The 13,479-nt window shown below is 55.6% G+C and overlaps 1 protein-coding gene across 2 annotated transcripts in view; it reads right to left on the bottom strand.

Annotated features, from left to right (window-relative positions):
* KCNH2 (potassium voltage-gated channel subfamily H member 2) overlaps nt 1–12,827 on the bottom strand; it is a 36,150-nt gene extending 23,323 nt beyond the window's left edge. For both annotated transcript variants that reach the window (XM_049862952.1, XM_049862953.1), the window contains exons 1-2: nt 12,318–12,827; nt 9,188–9,418 (exon numbers count right to left, since the gene is read on the bottom strand). In XM_049862952.1, coding sequence (XP_049718909.1) covers nt 9,188–9,418; nt 12,318–12,393 — 307 coding nt within the window. In that variant the 5' untranslated portion in view covers nt 12,394–12,827. The remainder of the gene's footprint in view (nt 1–9,187; nt 9,419–12,317) is intronic.
* Nucleotides 12,828–13,479: the final 652 nt, after the last annotated feature.

Genomic DNA, 13,479 nt, shown 5'->3' with positions numbered 1-13,479 from the left:
AGTTCAGCAAGGTTGCTAGATACAAGATCAGCCTAAAAAATATAGTCTTTCTCTACAACTGCAATAAGCAATTAGAAAATAAAGTAAAAAGAAATTATAATAGCAACAAAAACTACGAGTTTTCCAGGAATTAATCAAGAATGCCTAAGACCTCTATGGGGAAAAACAAAACTTTAAACTAATAAAAGGTACAAAAAATGATCTGATAAATGAAGAGACAGGACAGGCTCTTGGATGCAACAAACTAATATTATAAAGATGTCAATTCTCCTCAAATTAATCTATAAATTCAATCTAATCCCATGAAGATTCTAGTGGGTTTTTTCTTTCCAGGGCTTAAAAAACTTGCTCTAAAGTTCACAAGGAAAAATAGAGGCTCGTGAATAGCTGTATCAGCCTTTTAAAAAGAATAAAGAGGGGGGATTGGCCCTACCAGATACTAAGACATATAAAATGCAACAGGATTTATAAAATTGTGGATTTGATGCAAGAGCAGGCAAATATTTGGAACACAACAGAGAGCTCAGAGAGAGACCCATGGATACATGAGAAATTAATCTATGATAAAGGCGGCACCACAAATCAATGGAAAAGAACAGACTGCTTACTAGACAGCGTTGGGAAAATTGGCTCACCACACGGAAAAAAATAACACTTGATCCCTACTTGACACCACATACGGACATAGGCTCAGGAAGGATTAAAGACCCAATTGGGCCAAGTAAAACAATAGATGAAATGGAGGCCTATAGGGTCACTATCAGTCAGAATCAATTCAACGGCAACGGGTTTGGGTTTCTTTTTCCCCCCCGTGGCCTAGGAATGGGGAAAATTTCTTGAACGAAACTTCAAAAGCACAAACAAAGCAAAAAAAACTGAACTTCTTTGTATCAAAATTAGGTGTTTTTGTTGGGTGAATTTAACAGATGGCTGAGTGGGAAAAGACATTTGCAATATCTCAATTCTACAAGGAATTAATGTCTGGGCTATATATTGACTACTCAGCAGTACGCACTTGTATTTCTAGAAACACAAGGAACTCCTGCAAATCAATGAGAACAAAAGACAGCAAACTCAATAGAAAAACTAGCAAAGGATGCAAGTAGAAAATTCATAGCAAAGTAAACTGAAAAGGCTATCCAGAGGTGGAGCGCAGGGCATTTCCAGGGCAGTGAAACTATTCAGTAGGGTACTGTAACGGCAGACACATGACATTATGCATTTGTCAAAGTCTGTAGGACTGGACAAGGAGGCCTCGTGGTGCAGTGGTTATGTACTCGGCTGTTTAGCCAAAAGTTAGGCGGTTCAAACTCACCAGCCACCCCATGGGAGAAAGATGTGGCAGTCTGCTCCCGTAAAGATTACAGCCTAGGAAACCCTATGGGGCAGCCCTACTCTGTCCTACAGGGTTGCTATGAGTCAGAATCAACTTGAGGGCAACGGGTAAGGGGTACAGGACTGTACAACACAAAGAGTGAACTCTAACGTAAAACATGAACCTTAGTGAATAATCATGTATTGGCACTGGTTCAACAATTGCAACAAACGTATCCCAGAAATGTAAGATGTTAACAGGAGAAATTAAGTGCAGGGGGAGAGGGCATATGGGAACTCTGACCTTTCTGCACAATTCTTCTATAAATCTAAAATGACTCTAAAAAATCAAATCTCTCTTTGAAAAAGCCACCAGGGCTCTAAGAGATGCGCAGCTACACTAGAAGTCAAAGAAATGCAAACTAAAGCAACAAGATATTACCGTCACCCTATTAGACTGGCAAAATTTAGAAAGGTAGATAATGCCAAGTGTGGCACAGGAATCCCACCCTCTGTTTAGGGGATGTAGATGGGGACAGCCATTCTGGAGCACAGCCTGGCAGTGCCTAGTTGAATTAAGTGTCCACACACACAGTGATCCCGCAGTTCCGCTCCTGGGCACGTATCCCAAAGACGCCCTCACACAAGTCCAAAGGGAGCCTATGATGGTTAATGCTATCTGTCATCTTGGCTAGGCCATGAGTCTCAGTATTATGTAATCATCCTCTATTTTGTGATCTAATGTGATTAAACTCCATTTTGAGATCTCCCATAAGTAATGTAATATAATCACCTCCATGATGTGATCAGCCAATTGGTTCTAAGGGAAGCTTCCTCAGGGGTGTGGCTCGTACCCTATATATATGTATATATATATATATATATATATGTATGTGTGTGTGTGTGTGTGTGTGTGTGTATATATATATGGAGGTTCTGGCAAAGCTTGCTAGCTTGCTCTGGATCCTGTTTCCAGTTCATCATCATTCGACCTCTGGTTCTTGGGATTTGAGCCAGTGGCTTGTTATCTGACCTGCCAACTTTGGGAATTGCCAGCTCTGGAGCCCTGTGAGCCAGAAGCCTGCCATCCGACCTGTTGATTCTGGGTTCATCAGCCAGATCCTGTGTGAGGATGTTCATGGAAGCATTATTAATGGTGGCAGGGAGCTGAAAACAACCTGGGGGTCTAGGGGAGTGGATAGGTAAAATGGAGTGGGTGCACCCCATGGAATACAAAGCTACAGGCGAGATGTCAAATAGCAACCTGGTTGGATTTAAAGGGGTATTTTGTGCAAGAAAAGTGAGCACCAGAATCCAATCTGTAGCACAGTATCATTTATATAAATTAAACCTGTATGCATCTAAACAAAAATACACATTTTGCAACATATACAAGCAAACACTCGCATTAAGTACATTTGAATGGTTGCCTATGGGGAGAGTAATGAGGCTGGGAAGTGAGACGAAAGAAAATAAAATGCAAGAGAAAAATAACACAAATACTATGATCATAATTATTTGGGAAAGAGGCAGGAGCTGGGGCCAGCAGGGGCCTCAAGAGGAAGGGGAAAGGCCAGCAGAGATTATGAATGGGGCAGGGTGGGGCGTGCCATGAGGAACAAGGGCACTAAGGTTCTGGGCTGGGCTCACTTCCCAGGGTAGCAACAGCACTGGCCAGGACCCCTGGCCACTGGTCTGTGGCAAGCATGATGAGCCCTTGAGCTTACCTGGCACGAAATACTGCTTTAAAACGTTTTGGCACCTATCATCTTATTTACAGAATCTCCCCTCAACGGTACATGGAAGGTGTTATTATCCCACGTAGTAAATGAGTAATTAAGGCTCTCAGAATTCTGGCCAAGGTCAGTGGCAGAGCCAGAACTAACACACAATTTTCCTGAGGCCCTAGGCCCATCACCCCCGAAAGGGCCCTCTGGGGCAAGACACCCTATGCAGTGATGCTCTGTGTCAGGTAGGGCTGTGGAGCTGAAATAGGAAAGCTGGGTTCAAGTTCCCATTCAGGCAAGAACTGGCTGCGTAAACTTCCTAAACCTTCCTAAGTAAGAGCTTCCCTTCTGTCAAATGGCAGTGAGGAATTCTGCCTCTCAGAGGGCTGCGAGGCCCACCTGCCATTACACATGTGCCCCCAATTTGCTAACTGTAAAGTACAGACACAACAATGAAAGTGCCTGTGTGTGTTGCTGGTGCAGCTGCCAGCCCCTACCCTAGCTCTGCCCCTCTCTGGCAGCTCTAAAACTGCTGCCCCACTGGGGGCCTCCCCAGCCCACCTCTGAGGGTGCACAGGCTGGGAGTTCCAGGTGCCTTCTCCATGTCCCACCTGAAGGGACAGGCCACATCCCGCTCAGTGGTCCCCCAGCCCTCTCCCTGGTCACCTGCCTCTGGCCCTGATGGTCCCCCATCCTCTACAACCCCTCCTAGCCCTGGCATCCTATTATTCTAAGGCTTTTCTCAGAGGGGAGGCCAAGGTCCAGAGATAGAAGCGGTTTGCCCCAGGACAACAGCAATTCTGTAATCAAGCCAGAAATGGATCCCCAGTCACCTCCCCAGGACAGGCTTCCCCGCTACAACAGCCACACCTCACTCCTCACTGGCAGTGAGCTCCCATTGTGCGCTGGACACAGAGTCACCAGGGCACAGAGATGAGGGCTGCTCTCTGCCCTCCTGCAACTCCCATGACAACCTCACCCAGGACTGAGAGCTTGGGAGATGAAGTGGCAAAGGGGAAAACACTGCCTGGCCTTAATGTGCTTCTAGTAGACAAGAGACCAAAAAGTAGAGGGCTCCTTCTAGGCCAACCACAGTCGATGGCGTAAGAAGATCTCTGTAGAACCCCGGGCTAAGGGCAATGAGGGGCCCTCCAAGGTGCGAGTGGCTCACTGGAGCCTCTCCCACCCACACCATCGGTCCCAGGTGTCCGTCCACCCCTTCTCTTCTGGCCCTGACCCCATGTCCCTTCTCCCCAGGTCAGGGAAGGGAGGATCTTAAACTCACTTGCCCTAAAGGGTTACTTTCCATGGTTCTGTATATGGGGGAGGGGTGGTGATAAGAAAGAATGTGTTTTTAAAGAAAAAGGATAATTCTCAGCCCAAGTGAAAGTTTTCTAATGGCAGCGTTTCATGCACCACAGGGTGTGTTCAAGTAAAAGGGCTTTCCTGGAACCTTCTAAGTCACACCCCATAGGAGGCCACCTCTGGACAGCAAAGATGCTTGGTTAACACCCCTAAGCCGGCCCTTCTGCTGCCCCGTGTCCCCCTCCCCAGAGCCCAAGGCCACCGTCAGACTGTGAGTGTCCCAGACAGCTCTGCACAAATATTTACATAGTTCCTCTCGGGCTGCGGAAGACAGGACAGTGAGGAGCCACCCTCCCAACACTCTCCAGACCCGAGGGTAGGCAGATGAGGTGGACAACATCCCAGCTGCCTCACCCCTGGATGGGCAGAGACAGAAAGCCCCCAACAGGCCAGGGCACGCTTCTGGAGCCCTGCGTGCCAGAGGGTCTGCAGGTGGGCAGAGCTGGGTGGGAAGAGGCAGCTGAGGAGGCCTGACCGGGGCGGGTGGGGGGGCTCCACAGTCATCCCAACTGGTCCTGTCCCCAAGCTGGCCAGGGACATGGGACATCTCAACCGGAGGTGAAGGAAACCTCCCCCACAGAAAAGGGCTCCTCGTGCCTGTCCTTGGTGCTGTGGCTCTCCCCAGTCCACTCCCTCTCAGGAAGACAGAACACCATTGGGCACCAGCCTCTCTCTGGTCTGCCCTCTCAGCCTCAAAACATTCAGGGCTCCTCTGGGAAAGCTTCTTTACCACCAACCCAGACTGATGGGGCTCTGGGGGCCTGAGGAGTAGGGATTGGAGAAAACAAGGAGGCGGGCAGCAGGGAGGAGTGGGAGGTCAGAGCAGGGAGTCTGGCTTACAAAGACAGGGAAGGCGCTGGGGAAAGTCGAGGAGAGGCTCAGGAGAAATGGCCTCAGTGTGGAGGAACATGGCAGGATCCGCCAAAAACCATTACCGCAAGAAGTGACTGTAGACTGGAAGGCCAGAGTCTGAGGTGGGCACAGCAGACCAGTGGCAGGGGGGCCATCTCTGGGGTCTGGCCTCCCACAGGCAGGTGGGGGGGTAGAGCAACTGCCAGCCCTCACCCCTCCCCCCACCCTGGCGGCTTCAGCTGCGGCAGCGGGGCCCTCTGACCCTGTTACCATGGCAACCGGCCTGCAGCTGAAGTGGAGAAGCTTCAGACTCTCCTCCAGAGACACCCCCATCTCCACCCACGCACAGGCTCCTGGGGACACAGAGACCAGGCCAGGATAGTCAGAGGTGGGGGAAGCCAGACAGCGACCTGGAGACAGAGGCCCAGAGGGATGGAGGGGCACCCAGGGAGAGGGAGAGAGGCATGAAGGAAGGCTCAGGTGGGGTGTGAAGGGAAGGGAAGAAGAGGTATTGATGCAGGGAGAAGGAGATAAAGACTAGGGGGACAGGGTCCCCAGCCAGGTGGCAGCAACTCCAGCAGACAAAGGCAGGGAAGCCAGAGGGTGGGTACAGGAAGTGCAGCAGAGACGCTGGGGCATAGGCAGAGGCCCCCAGCCAGGAGGTGAGGGCAGAAAGATGGAAACAAAGAGCAGAGGGACAGACAGTAGGAGAGCCCACAGGCTGAGGAGGAGAGGGAGTGATGTGGGAACAGAGGTGTGTACAGGGGCGGATCGCCCAGTAGACAAGGCGAGGTGGACAACACCCCTACACCGATCATCCATAGGGTACGATTTCACATTTTTTCAGCATATCAAAGATTCTGCTTCTAGCTCTAGCTGGCGTCTGTCTCCTATCCTCACAGCACCTTCCTACAGAATTAAAGCCTCTTTTCAAATTTACAGTCCCTGACGGGGGCGCATGACCCAGTAAGCAAGGTAAGCGCAGTTTACTTGTGCTTACTAATCTGTAGTGACCAATTTCACTACAGATTAGTAAGTAAGCACAAGTAAGCCCATGCTTACCTTGCTTACTGTGTCATGTGCCCCATGTGTGTACCTGCCGGCACCTGCTGCTAAAGCACCACTACCACTACCACCTCCCTCCCTCCCCCCACCATGGGGGGGCAGCCAGAGGGGTGCTACTGCCCCAGCTCCACACTGCTGGGCTCTGCTCCCAACTCCATCTTGACTTGACTCTGGGCCTGACTTTAAGGGGCATCTGCACAGGCCAATGAGCAGCTCCACAGCCACTGGCACCCCATGTCTCTCCCTCCAGCCCACCCCCAACTCCCAGCAGTCCCCGCAACTGAATAATGGGGCTGTCTGGCTCCAGGCCCTGATACTGCACAGAGCTGGGCTAGAGGCACCGACACGGCACAGCTGTCTGCGGTGGCGCCTGCCAGCAAAAGGCCCGCCTCCTTCCCAGCCACCCCTACCTCCCTGGGGCTGAAGCCCAGCGATCCACTGCCCCATGGCTGACCCTGGCAGAGACCCTGTGAAAGGCCCAGGTAGAAACAAGGGGTGTCATCAGCACTCCTCACCCCTGCCTCCCTTCTCAGCTCGTGCACACATGAGCACACCAGGTTGTGCACGCATGCATGTGCACGTGCGCATGCACACACAGAGCTCAGGTCAGGCACTGGGATCTGCACAAGGGACTGAGTGTTTCAAAGCAGGGGATGAGGGGGTGGAGTAGGAACTCTGTTTCTAACCCAGGCCTAGAGGACCAGGGTAAATGGGGACCCACTTAGGACCAAGGCTGGCCAGCCAACAGGCTAGGTGAGAGCAGAGAGGGGCAGGCAGAGCTGGCTGGCAGAAGGTTTTCTGGGCCACAGCCCCGTCTGTAGTAGTCGCGTGGAGAGTGGAAAGAGGCTCACAGCTGGAGGCTGTGTGCTAGTCCCACTTTCTCCAGATTCCCTGGTAACTGGACCTCTGGTTCTCAGTGTCTTCATCTGTAACTTGAGTGGGTTGGATTAAATGGTCCTTGAGGTCACCTCCAGCTCCAAAATTCCATGATAGCACTTTTGCAGAAGGGGTCCTATGGCCATCAGTGTCGCAAAGAAGCTGGGATGGGGCAAGAGGGAGGGCCAACTCCACCAAGGAGGACCCCACACACACTCAGGCTAAAGTCGGAAGCCTTTAGGTGCCTCTTGCCAAGGGTCCAGATCACACAGCACAAGCCGTCGGCCACAGGGGTGTGGCATGGTGTTTAACAGATCAAGGCACTCTCTAAAAAGCCTCACAGCGTAATTGTGAGGTTCCCAAGCAAGGCCCAATATCCCATTTTGCAGAGGTAGAGACAGGCTCAGGAAAGGTAATCAACTTGTCCAGTATTATATAATTCCAAATGTTAGACCTGAACCCATGGCTCCCATGAATGTTCTTTTCATTACTCCAGGGTTTTAAAACTTTTAAAATAAAAATTTTAAAGAATATACAACATACAGACATAAAAAAAAAAAAAAGGACATACCCATAACTTATTCAGGCATTATTTTTAATATATAACAGACAAAGTGGGTTGGGCCCTGGTCAGGCAAACATGGGTTTAATTCCCAGTTCTGCCACTTTCTAGCTGTGTTACTTTTGGGAAGTTGCTTACATTCTCTGAGCTTCAGGTTCCTCAACCAGGAAATGAAATAGCATCTACCTCCCAGGGTTATTGTGAAGATGACATGGGACAGTGCCCACACAATGTGTGGAGCCACCAGCCAGTGTCAACTATCTCGAGATAGCTAAACAGAGATAAAAAGCACATCTGCTCTGATGAAGGTTCCGGGGATACATTAATGGACAGAACTCCCTACCTCTCAGGGAACCTCTATTTGGTATAAGCAAATTGTCCTTCCAGGACCCCAGTGATGTCAGAGTGTGCATGCCTGCAGACGCAGGGCCACATCAGCCAACCCTGATCACACAGAAGGCTGTGCGGGCCAGGGGCATAGGGCAGCTCACTTTGCCTCACCCGCAACAGGGGCAAGGTATGTTCACTGCCTACCAAAGGTAAGTTCCATGAGGGCAGGAACCTTCTTGTCTGTTCACTGGTTCACTAGGCTTCCAAGAGCCTAGCGCAGCACCTGGCTCACATGTTCAGTAAATGCTTGTGGAATACACACTAGCGGACAGCTGGGTTTGGGACCCCAGAGATCCCTATTGCACTGCCCTCGCAGAGCAGAGCCCACCCCAACGGGCCCGCCCAGGGCTCTGTTTATCTGCTCTCTCGAAGCCAGGAGCAGCTGGGCTGGGAGGCGGTGGCTGAGCAGAGACACCTGGTGCAAAGGGGAGGGGAGGTAGGGAGGGCGGGGAGTTCTACAGATGAGACAAAGAGAACTGAGGTTGTAGGGAGGGGCACCCTGCCCAGGTGCAATTGAAGTGCAACAGAGCGAAGGGACAGGTGAGGGGCAGCAGCCAGAACACTGTGGCCCTGCCCCGCCCCGACTTCAGTGACATCTTCCGTCACCTGGCAGGGACGACCTGAGGCCGGAGGTCAGCGCCTAGCCCCCAGCCTGCATCCTCACTCCACGAACGCGCACCTGCCATTCTGGCCCCGTGAAACTCCAGCTCACCTGATTCAACATGCCCACACCTACCCAGAGAGGAAGGAACCAGAGGCACCAGACCCACAGCCAAGTAGCCCCTCGGCCACCCCGAAAACCATCCCGTCAGAGTGAGGCGAAGAGACCCAAGCAGCCCTGCAGCCCCCACACTCAGCCTGCGCCGCCCGCCGGGCGCACTGTCAGGGCTCCAACTCGGACCACGCCTCCCAGCGCTGGCCGCCAGGTGTAACCCACCCGAGCTTGAGCGGTTTTCCGGCCGCCCATCCCCGCACCCCCGACCTCACCCCGCCCCGCCCCTGCCCGCCCCCTTGGCCCCGCCCCTGCCCTGCCTACCATCCTTCCGGTAGAAGGCGATCTCCACTTTGCGCTCCTCGGCACCCAGCAGGGCCTGCGCGATCTGCGCGGCGGCGCGGCGCTGCGTGCGCGGCCCGTGCAGGAAGTCGCAGGTGCAGGGCCGCTGCATCACCTCTGCCCGCGAGTAGCCGCACAGCTCGCAGAAGCCGTCGTTGCAGTAGATGACGGCGCAGTTCTCCACCCGAGCGTTGGCGATGATAAACTTGCGGCCTGGGGGGCGGGGAGAAGAGGGCGCGTGAGCGAGGGACCCCTGCCTCCGAGACTCCGGGCCCCTTCCCACACTCCCCTGTCACACGCAGACGCCCCGGGACTCCCCGCCTCAGGGGGCACAGCGGGGACTAGGGTCCCCAGCAGGGGGCGAGCGCAGCTGCGCCCGACACAGGTGCCTCCGCGGGGCACAACCCGGCGAGTGCGCCCCCTTCCCCGCCCGACCCGCGGGCTGGCTGCGTGGCTTCCCCCGGGCAGGCAGCCAGCAGACTGCCGCCCCCTCAGCGCCCGGGCCGAGGCCAGCCTGGGCGGGTGTCAGCAACGCGTGTCAGCAGCCGCGGCGAGGGATAAACACTGGGCCTGGAGAGGGAGCCTGGGGAGGGCCGGAGATGGCGCCCGGGCGCAGCCGCGGCCTCGCCTTTGTGCTGGCCCCTCTGGCTTCTAACTCTTGACCCCCACTCTCTCAGACTCGGGGTGGGGGGGCGCTCCCCGGCCACTCCTCACCCCAGGGCTCCCTAGGACCTGTACTTTCCTGATACTCTTCCTCACCACCTCCAAGGGCAGTCAGGGGCTGGGAGGGGCGCAGCTAAGGAGGATGAGGGAAGTAACGTGTTGAGCATTTGCTCTGTGCTAGGTGTCTTATCTCACATAAAACTCTTAACGGTTGATTAAGGTATGATTATCCTTATTTTATAAAGAAACTGAGGCTCAAGAGGAATTAAGAAACATGCCCAAGTCTCGTAGTTTGTAAATGACAGAGCCATATTTTGAACCTAGGTCAGGTAGAAGGTGAAGGAATAAGCTGAGGGTCACAGGCAGAGAAGCCCAAGGTCAGAGGGAGAATGAAAAGGCCCCTGCTGCTCTCAACCCTGGGGATACCTGGGCCTGAAATGGTGGTCCACTTGTGAGAAAACAGACCCAGGGAAGGGGCCTTCCCCAGGGATGTGAGGCCTTCCTCAGTTTGGCTCCATCAAGGATAGAAGTCCCAGTGGACCAATTTCAGCTACACTTGGCTCACCCCCTCCACATCTGCCTCGAGAGCCAGACTGTCGGGTAAGCAGCAGACAAGGCAGCAGCCCCAGCCCGTGCCAGGGAAGAAGCTCCAGGGATAGGAGCTTTTTATAAACACAGAAGTTTCCGGCCACGTTAACCTGTAATGCTGGGGCTTTCAGCAGCAGTCAGAATTCTGCCCCCTCCCCTGCCCCCATGGGCACAGCCCATGGACTGCAGCTCTGGCCACTTCCATAGGCAAGGTCCAGGCTGCTGCAGCAGGGGCTCCCTGAGGCAGGCTGCTGCCAACAGAATCTGGCCTTTCCCACCTTCCTATGTCTTCCCTTCCCCTGGCCTCCAGGAAGTTACTTTTTGGAAATGAGTTATCTTTAGGTCAGTTTCCAGGCCCCCCAAAACTCCCAGACAGCCATCAACCTCGGAATCAGGGCTCAGGGTCACATGAAAAGACCCCCTGGCTCTGCCTCTATCTCCACCTCAACCCAAGGCAGTCCACAGGGCACCAACCACAATGCCAGTTTCGTGGAAGAAAAACCACCTCTTATCCTCTCTCCCAGGCCTTGAGAAAAGAAGGAGTTTCTTCGAAGGCAAGTGCCACCCCATCCCCACCACATTCCCAGAGATCCTGGAATATCAGCACAGAAGACACATTAAAGACCCCCTTGGCCTGACCACTCCCTCACAGAATGTGGAAACTGAGATCCCATCCATAGAGGGAAGAGTCACTCAAGGTCAGAGGTGGAGCAGAAGCCAGGCCCCTGAGCCCCAGCCCAGCGTGCTACCCTTTGCCTGCACAGCCTCCTGTGGAGCTGGTGGGGAGGAAAGCCCCTGGGCCCCACCCCACCACCTTCCGCCAGTATCACTGTCTCCTCCCCCTTGAAATCACCCTGTTCCTCAGCTTCAGACAATGCTTCCCATCCGACTGACCCCCTCCCCCGACCATGGTTACAAGCACACGTTGTCCTGTGCTCACAGGGTCATGTGCAAGGAATGTCACCCGCTCCCAGGGCCCTTGGCAGTCACACCCCTCCCCCCTCCTGTGGCCACAGACATGACGCCTTGGGTACAGGTGCACGCAAGCAGGGTAGGCGCAAATGCCCACACCCAGAACATTCACCTAGCCTGGGACACTTTCTGGAAGCCTTCCTTACCAGGGCAGCGTTAGGGGTGCTGTAGTCCCCATAAGGAGGCTGGGGGACAGTGCCGAGGCTAAGAAGATTCACAACATGGGGACACTAGAGCCAACCTGTGTACCCTCAAAGCCCGGCTTCAGCCCCTCAACACCCAGTCACCTCAGGACCCACAATCACTTTGCCCTATCAGAGATATCTCCCCACTGCTCATTCAGGGCCAAACTCATGCATGACACATACAGGCTCAGGGTCATATACATGCCCCACACACACTCGAGAGCAGATTAGGTGTGCAGCCTTACATGTCAGCCTTTGACAGACAACACAATCCAGACGGCACACAAAGTACATGTAGGGCCCCACTGTGTGGGTCATAACCATCCTCTTGTCCTTGCTCTCACACAGCCCTAAGCACCTCCAGCCACCCAGAGTTGAGGACACCCGTCCACTGCCATCCCATCTCCATTCCCTGCGCCCTCAAGGTGTCTCCCACAACCTCACATCGGATCCCAGAAGCCTGAGATGAACCTCTTGCCTTCGCCCCAACACCAGGCCTCTTGGCCCCAGGCCCACAGCCCCCTGAGTTCCAAGCCGAGCGCCAAGCCTTGACCCGCGGCCCGTGGCCAGCGCCTCCAGCCCACCAGCCACCATTTGTCTTGCATTTGTCGATGCACACGGCCCGGGCACGCCCCCCATCCACACTCCGGAGAGCTCGGCCCGCCCCCAGAGCCCCCTCCCCGCCCGGCCCCTCCCCCACTCACTCTGGCCTTCAAACTTGCGGATGATGGTGTCCAGGAACGTATTCTGCGGCGCGACGTGGCCCCTCCGCACCGGCATCCTGAGCCCATGGGCGGGCCGGGCGGGCCCCCACCCACCCCGGCCCGGCCCGGCCCAACACTAGGCTTCGGGTGTCCCCGCCCGGCCGTGATCCCCGCACCCCGCGGCCAAGCTGAGCACCGGCGGGGCCGGGACTGGGCTGCGGGCGCGGGGTCCCAGTTCAGCTCCCGGCTCCGGACCGCGGGCCCGGCCTGGAGCCGCCAGAGCTGGGGCCGCCCGGCTTCCCGCACACCTGTCTGCCGGCTCCTGCCGGGCGGCGGGCCCGCTCTGCCGCGTCCCTGTGCTGCGCTCAGCCCGCCCGCCCGCCCGCTTTCCCGAGCGTCCTTCTCCTGACTCTCGCCCGCCTGCCGTGCAGACAGCGGCTCCGGGCGCCCGCGGCTCAGGCTGTGCCTGCGGCTCGGCCCGGCCGCGGAGGGGTTAACGCGGCGCGCGCCCCTGGGCCCGGGCCCCCGCCTCCCGGCCCCCCGCGTCCGCAGCACCGCCTTCTTCCCCCCCGGCTCGCGCGCCCGCCCTTCCCATTGGCTGAGCCGCCCCGAGAGCTCCCCCCACCCGGCCCGTTATCTCCGCCCCGGAGCCCCGGGACGCGCGTGCCCCGAAGAGGAGGAAGGGACCCTTAGGTAGGGGAGCCGTGAGGACAGGTGCGAGGGCTGGCCTTGAAGCGGCGAGGGAGGGGCTGCGGATCCTGCCCCCGCCCCGGGATTCGAAGGGCTCTGGAGCCTGATTTGAAGGAAGGGAGCCTGTCCCTTACGAACGGTGCCCAGCCACGCCGAGCACCGGCCTAGGTACACACAGCATGAGCCCGGTGCCTGCTGGTGAGGTGCCAGGGGCGAGGCCTGGGCCCCTGGGCACGACAGAGACCCGGGAAATGAGAAGGTCAGGGTAATCTGGAGATTGCAGGCCAGCCGCGATCTGAGATAAGGGTGGGTGAGATTTAGGAGGGTATGTACCCGGGTTGGGGACGCCTCCACACACACACACACACACACGCCCTCTCGGGGCGGGGGGGTAGTCGGGGCCTCCCCTGGGGGATACGCAGAGGGACATTCTGACAGAATTTGCGGCCTCCTGGCTGCGGCATAAGAGAGG

Source organism: Elephas maximus, chromosome 20, assembly GCF_024166365.1.
Source record: "Elephas maximus indicus isolate mEleMax1 chromosome 20, mEleMax1 primary haplotype, whole genome shotgun sequence".
Classification (NCBI taxonomy): domain Eukaryota; kingdom Metazoa; phylum Chordata; class Mammalia; order Proboscidea; family Elephantidae; genus Elephas; species Elephas maximus.
The sequence above is the reverse complement of the archived record's forward strand: the minus strand, read 5'-3'. Positions and strand labels throughout refer to the sequence as shown.